Here is a 7930-nt window from a genome sequence, read left to right as displayed (position 1 = left end):
TTTCTGCATATAAAATAAATATATTAAATATAATTGATGAAATTACCTCCAATTGAAACGTAACATTCTCACAGTGCTTAGCGTTGCGTTTCTTTCGGTGGCAAGCTATTATACGTGGAAAACAACGAAGTTTTATAATCCTTGGTTTACGTACATATATCATCATTCACGCAAACCTGTCTTACTTGTATCAGTAAACGTATCTCGTTATTCATGGTTTAGATAACCTAAATATAATTGTAGCAATATAGTATAAATTAGACCCCCGAATAATTGAAACAGTATTTTGGAATAAAGAACTCGAAGGATGTACAGGTTTATAGCCTTCGCATTATTCATCGGTGCCTCATTTGGCCAAGGTAAGGTAGTCGTTTTTGCAAATTGAGTGAGATCTGACGTACATTTCCCGAACATGCATGGATCGAGTTTGTTGGAAGTTTGTAGGAAGCCAAGCCACAGTGTTGAAACATATGCATGCCCAGCCTGTTTTAGATTCGATGAATTTTTAACCGATTTTCGGTTATTTTGACAACAATATTTGAACATGCTCATCGACCGTTTTTCATGAATATGATGATTATACCCTATGAGCTGATGATCTACGTCATTTTGCGATCAGTTTGTTTTAGTTTGTCATTTGTCGGACATAACGTTCCCGATTTTGTCCATTGTTTGGTTTGCTATGTTGGGGTGACAATTCAAATTCGGCTCACTATCGGCCATTTTTCAGGCAGACACACCACATGTATCGTATATGACTGTGATGATTGCATGCATTTCGTATTCCTTGTATAAGCCACGCATGCGTTTTGAGTTACTTGTAATGCTCCGCGTGCGTTCGGAATGACTTGTAAATACTTGTATGTGTAGTTCACTATTTTCTCGAATTGTTACCGATTTTTCATAAAAAATACTAGAAATAACAGTAATCGTGATTAACAATTAAAACATACATCGCTTCAAAGGTATGAAGGCATCATGGCGATCGACTAGTAGTTAAAAACAATCGTGTTGGCATAGCGGCGCACTAGTGAATCACTAAACAATCTTTTGTATCTCTTCAGAATTTACCTTGGTTTTTGAAGACAATTTCGACGAGTTGAACTTAGAGACATGGCAACACGAGATGACAGCTGGAGGCGGTGGTGTAAGTAGTAGTCTTCGTCTGTAACCAGGTTTTGGGCTAGAAATATAATGTTGACCGGCTACCATTAGCGATTATAATACGGGTAGTTACGAACGAGTATGAACTAAACGACGAATTTGACGACGTACCCAAACAGAAAGACCACGTGGTAACGAAACGCGCTAATTGTACACTGTACTGTACACACTGTGTAGTTTTGTATGGTGTCGCGTTTCATTATTGTCCTTCATTCTTGTTTCTGGAATTGTTGGGTTGCTCATATCTTTTTTAATCTTCTTTTTATTGCAGAATTGGGAATTTCAGTATTACACGAATAATCGTTCTAATAGTTACGTACGTGATGGAATTCTTTATATAAAACCGGTAAGAACGCAACTATGTTAGACAGGTTGGGTATGCGATAAATAGAGCTTATTTGTAAACGGCCGCCAATATCACATTGAGAACGAGAAAGCCTCGTGACTTGTTCCCCAATATTTCTGTTTATACTGTTAGCACGTCTGCTGTTCCAAATACAACATGGTAATGTTATGGTTAGGAGAACATTGGACGCGGCGACGGTAGAAAATTGAACATGATTGGGGGGGGGGGAGTCAATGAGATTTCGGCTGCCATTCCGGAATAAAAATTATTGTGACGGAGACCACCAACTGCCTTTTATATCTAATTACTTGTCGATGTTAACATTTCAGAAAATGCACTCATTTCATTATATTTTGACTAATATGTTGAAGCGTTCCCGGCCTTGCATGTTTTTGATATGGTCACTAAAGGATTCTATCTTCGGTCAAAAAACAGTCGTGAATACAATCTAGCGAAATTTACTCTAATATCTACTCAGCGGGCTACTGCTATTTTTTGACAATATTGTGTTGTTTCAGACATTGACCGCTGATTTGTACGGAGAAGATTACCTCTATACTGGCCGCCTTGACCTTTGGGGTAAGTATGATGTGAATCCGGACATTTCGGCTACGTGTTTTGCTGGCGGCGGACTTTTCAGACAATGTAAAGTATAATGGGGAAGGCTGTTATTGGAAATATATATTGACTGTATAATTATTCATTTAGGCGCATCTCCCGCTGATATATGTACCGGTAATGCTTGGTATGGATGTGACAGATTTGGCAACGCCAATGAGATATTAAACCCCATACAGTCCGCTCGACTGAGAACGGTATTCAGTCAAACGCTAAGATATGGAAAAATTGAGGTTCGTGCCAAGATGCCCACTGGTGATTGGTTGTGGCCAGGTATGTCTGCATATTCTTGTATAACCTTTTAGAAAAGACTTAATTCAATTTAAAACGTGTTACGAACGAAGAATGATTGACAATTGGATAAACCATTAGCGGTTTCAGTGTAAGGTGTTTTTTTCTAGACCAGTACGTCATCACCACAGTCAGCTGGCGCACACGTGATAATAAAATAAATACGATATTTACTATATGGGGCCGCCATCTTGAATGCAGCATGAAACTAAATAAGAGACAAGTTGTGAAACGCGTTTTTCAGATTCCTACAAATCTGGACAAAAATACCAATCTTTCACAAAAATGCGATCCGTTGGGATTATATTAAGCCAACCGATAACAAAATTCGGTCGAATTCGGCGTTTTTGTGTGGAAAATCCCTTGCATACGAACACCTAATTACACGAAGAACATAGAACACTTTCCTGGGTTGCTGCAGTTTATGCAGCTCTCTTGGTCGTGGTATACGTTGCGGGGCGACCAGAGAGCTGCAGTTCCCTTCCCTAAAGAAATGCACAGATTTTTAAATATGCCAGTTATGTATCATTAAAATTGTGATTGTAATAAAATTACCTCGACTTGCAGGAAAAAATAGACAAATATGTTCTCACAAATATATCTGTTACTGATTACAGCAAGCTTTAAGCAAATTTGCCCGTGTAAATGAGACTATTTCACGTTAAAACTGTGCCGAAGTGAAACCTCCGATTGAACGCCGCCATTTTGAAGCCGACCTCTATCACGTGACTTGGCTCTTTTAGTGACGAGTGTAATCACGTGACTACAGCAGACGGCCATCGGCGCCTGTCTGGGACAGCGCTTCATGTGACGAAACAACGGCAGACGGCTTTTTATAATTTTAATTTCATTTCACCATTAAGTGACTCATCTTTTTTTGAAAAAATCAAATAAAGTACATGTATTATTAAAAATATTTTTTTCAAGCAGTTTTATTTATATATTGTGAAAAATCTAAAAATAATCTTGTAACTTGCCAAAGAGTGTTACAAGTGACAGGAGCAGACAGCAGACAGCATGGAATTCACAAAGGACAAAATTGTTGAATCTTTTGACCAGAATCTGAAAGATATTTTTAAATTTTACCTAAAAGCTCAACAAGTAGAAGGTACTACTTGTATATTAAATAATATACACACATTGGCCATATTACCAACAGGGTATGGCAAAAGTATGATGTATATTTTACCACCAATGCTCCTCAATATTATGCGGAAAGAGACAACAAGCCAACGGGGTAATGGGTTTCAGCTTTAGAACATTCACTAATGCATTGTCAACAGTTTCTGAGGTTTTAAGTCTAGATGCAATGGATTGCCTGCGATACCCTTTAACTTTCTTCTGGAACTCATCTCCACAATGAATGCAAGAACCTGCCATTCTCAATTTTCAGTTAAAATGTCAACTGCGCATGCTTCGTCATTGTCATGTGATCAGGTCACATGACAGAGGTCATCTTGAAATCCGTCGTTCAATCGATTAAATTACGTTCGGTCTAATTATACACAGAAATATATACTTTTCAAGAAGAAATAGTCCTTCATTTTCGGTCAGTAGATACCTAAGATGTTTGTGTTTGCAAGGATAACTTTTATTCGTTTTAAATTTCATTGAAATCGTTCGATAACATCAAAAATAGCGTGCGCCCCGGGATCCCGGGGCGGCGAACTGTGCGGTTCTCAATGGACGCGATCTGCAGCTCTATGGCCGCAACGTAATATCAAAATAGCTTAAGCGGCCAATAAGAGCTGCTAAACTGCAGCAATTTCCTGGGGTATTTGAAACCGAAATTGTCATCTGACTGTAAGGCCGTCGCTGATTGGCTGCTGATCTGGAATGACAATTTTTGTCATATTTTATTATCACGTGTGCGCCAGCTGACTGTGGTCATCACATTCTCCATTTTAAAATTATTCGCCGAATTACGTAACGAATGCATAAGAATTGCACATGAAAGACATAGTGAATCGGAACACGTTTCTGGTGATCGCCGCACCATCGTAGGGTTCCAAAGTATGTGTGCAACGTTGTATTCGTCGCAGCTTACTTTCATTGGTTCATAGTGGTTCACGTGCCCACAACGTTTACATATTACCCAGAGTATACATAGTTCAAATAAATTTCCTACATTTACAAAACTAAACTGGCGTGTTCCTTTCCGTCTAAATTTGGGTAAAACATTTTCTTTGCTGATTTTCGACAATACGGACGTAACTGCCCTTTGTCTATACATGTCATGATCGAAATATTGATAAAAATACATGTACGGTAAAAAACGCAGGTTTATTAGTTCCCATCGGACGTAGGCCGTTTTGTTTTGGGTTTCGTTTGTCCGCACGTGCTTCCGTCTGTCCACACGTCTGTCCGACATCGTCTTATCATGTGTGGACCGATTTTCTTCAAAGTAGGTACAAAGTCACATTTGTATAAATATGTATGTTGAATTGTTTTTTATTTTGAATAATCTCTGACTGACAAGTGGCCATTTTAGTCTACTAGTGTAAAAAACAACAACATAACATGTCATTAACCAATTATCAGGCATGTATGTCTTATCATTTTTTTAAAAACTTCTCGTGAACATCACACATTATCTGTTATTGGTGCGCATCATTTGTGTATGCGATTTGATTCAAAATGGCCGAACAGTGGCCATGTTTTCATTTTCACGAGTCCTTAGCCATCTCCAAGATATGCGTTGACAATTTATCGTTCTACGTTGGTATAAAAATAACGACATGATGGTGTGTATATTGTTGGTAATCAAATTCAGTATCTGTATATGTATTCCCTCTAATATTTGAATGCTCAGAATTCTCAACCATTCCTACATATCATATGGACTGAGAAAATTCATAATAAATCTTATTTTTCCCATGATACATTGCAAAATACAAACGTATCCACGATATTATTCATGATATCACAGGCCATGTATTACATTTTTCAAAGATGGGGCATTTATGTCTTGTGGACATTGACATTGAATGGGCTAATCCACTATAGACATTAACCACAATTTCTTACACTGTTTAGCAATATGGATGCTGCCGCAAAGAAATCCGTATGGTGGCTTGGTATGAATGTCACACATACTGACGATCATAATGTCTGACTGGTAGCCATATTGGTTTAATTACCTTGTATCTTTAACCATTTCGAGGACATGCTTCGACCGATTTACTTCAAAGTAGGCACAAACACATGCCACAATTGTATACATATACATGTTGTTTTTCATTTCGGTGACTTCTGGTCGAAGGTGGTCATCTTATTCCCTCAAAAAATACATTATAATATGTCATTAAAACTTAGTATGAACATCGCACATTCTGAGTTACTGATACACATCGTGTTTGTATGTGATTTGATTTAAAATGGCCGAATAGTGGCCATGATGGTTTCATTATCATGGACATACTTTAACCGTTTTGTTGCAAGTTGACACAAATTAAAGACAAAGACATGATGTGAATATTTGTTGTGATCAGATACTGTATCTCAACCATTCCTACATATAATATCACATGGACTGAGAAAAATTCCAAATAAATCTTATTTTTCCCGTGATACATTGCACAATACAATCAAAACATATCCACGATATAATTCATGATATCACAGGCCATGTATTACATTTTTCAAAGACGGGACATTTATGTCTTGTGGACATTGACATTGAATGGGCTAATCCACTATAGACATTAACCATAATTTCTTACACTGTTTAGCAATATGGATGCTGCCGCAAAGAAATCCGTATGGTGGCTGGCCAGCATCCGGTGAAATCGACCTTGTTGAGTCACGTGGTAATGTGAACTTAACAGATCCCCTTGGTAACTCGGTAGGTGTGGACCAGATGGGATCGACAATGCATTGGGGTCCATACTATCCTCACAATGGCGCACCCCTAACAACCACCACCAGGTAACTGGACATACTAAACATTTATACACAGTTTGTGATTAATCAGTGTTCAGATTTAAGTATACGAACACAATATCTTACAAAATATCGCCAATTTTTCAATTATTGTGGGTTTTTTTATTAGATATGCAGAAAATGGCACGTTTGGTACCCATTTTCACGTATATGCCATGGAGTGGAATGATAAATATCTTAGGTAAGCATAGCAACGAGCCGTAACTATAAGAAAGCTCACTTTTTTTTAATACCGCCCAGAATACGTATATTCTGTAGCAGGGGTCGTACCAGAGGGAGTTGTCCAACCTTGATGAAACATTTCGAAATTATCCGTAGGCTATGCCTAATTATGCATTATTATGCACAACAAACACTATTGATTTGAACTGGAACTATTCATTTACATTCTTACAACTTCATCTATTATCACAGATTCCTTTTGGATGGTGAAGAAATAATGTTTGTCGATCCAGGTGATGGCGGTTTCTGGGAATATGGCGGCTGGCATCAGTCGTTGCCAGGCGACGATAATCCTTGGGCTCAAGGAGACAAGTTGGCACCATTTGATAAACCTGTTAGTAAAATATTTAAATTATTGATTTTATATTTTTCTCACTTCACATGACCATCTACGTTTCGCTCCGATTTTGGGGATCACAGCGAGAATTTTTAGTTTGAACTATGATAATATTTAGTCCTATATGAAAATGATGTGCTTATTCGGGGACAACAGAAGCTCATAATAAACCTTAGATTAGATACAAATGGACGCAGAGAATACATTCTTGGTTGTGCCTAATTTCCAAATTCTTGAATAACCTGCGAATAACCTTGAATTTGTTGATTATATTTGTACACCTGTGTAATGTTTAATAAATCAATGTGTGTGATATTAAAATTAAAATATTGACATTTTCTTACAGTTTTACATCACTATGAATGTGGCAGTTGGTGGCACGACTGGTTACTGGGGTGAAAACCTAATAAATTCTCCTTGCCCTAAACCATGGTCTAATACTTCACCATACGCTCCAAAGGAATTCTGGGAGGATAACGCATGCTGGTATCCAACATGGCGCCCTGACGAGAACAATGGCGAATACGCCGCATTGCAGGTCGATTACGTTCGTTTGTACGAAATCACCCCAACACAGTAATAAACAAGACACATTAAAATGAATGAAATATATTCAATGGTTTCTGTATAATCATTATTTTCTGTGGTGAAAATGTGTAGTCTGTGTCTTCTTCGAGTCATGGAGGAGAGTGACTTTATGTGAGAAGTTGTTCTGTTGACAAGGTAAATATCACCACAACTTCTAGCACTAATGCACGCTCTGTTCATTTTCGCGGTTTGGCAACTAGCATTACTTGCATGTATAGTATAGATATAGTGTTGAAAATGTATGTGTGTGACAATATTTCTGGTTTGTTGATTTTTGTCTATTGTTTGCATCACTCTATTTGGCTGGGGGCTCGTCAAGCTACACCTGCCTCTTCCCCAACGTGACCATACCATGTGACATACCCCGTCCTCTGGCGGCCATGAGACTCCGAAGAGGCGAGTAGATGGTAATACATCTATCC

At 38.1% G+C, this 7930-nt stretch overlaps 1 protein-coding gene across 1 annotated transcript; it reads left to right on the top strand.

Moving 5' to 3' along the window:
* Positions 1 to 307: 307 nt before the first annotated feature.
* LOC100368305 (beta-1,3-glucan-binding protein-like) lies at positions 308 to 7532 on the top strand. The gene is made up of 9 exons (XM_002740938.4): positions 308 to 359; positions 1065 to 1147; positions 1436 to 1510; positions 2029 to 2089; positions 2219 to 2401; positions 6151 to 6346; positions 6471 to 6542; positions 6776 to 6917; positions 7267 to 7532. The coding sequence occupies exons 1-9, from the start codon at positions 308 to 310 to the stop codon at positions 7498 to 7500; spliced, it is 1098 nt and encodes a 365-aa protein (XP_002740984.1). The 3' UTR covers positions 7501 to 7532.
* Positions 7533 to 7930: the final 398 nt, after the last annotated feature.

The sequence above is a fragment of the Saccoglossus kowalevskii genome, chromosome 9 (assembly GCF_978046115.1).
Source record: "Saccoglossus kowalevskii chromosome 9, keSacKowa6.1, whole genome shotgun sequence".
In the NCBI taxonomy this organism is placed as follows: domain Eukaryota; kingdom Metazoa; phylum Hemichordata; class Enteropneusta; family Harrimaniidae; genus Saccoglossus; species Saccoglossus kowalevskii.
Note: the sequence above shows the minus strand (reverse complement) of the source record. Positions and strands in the feature narration are given on the sequence as shown.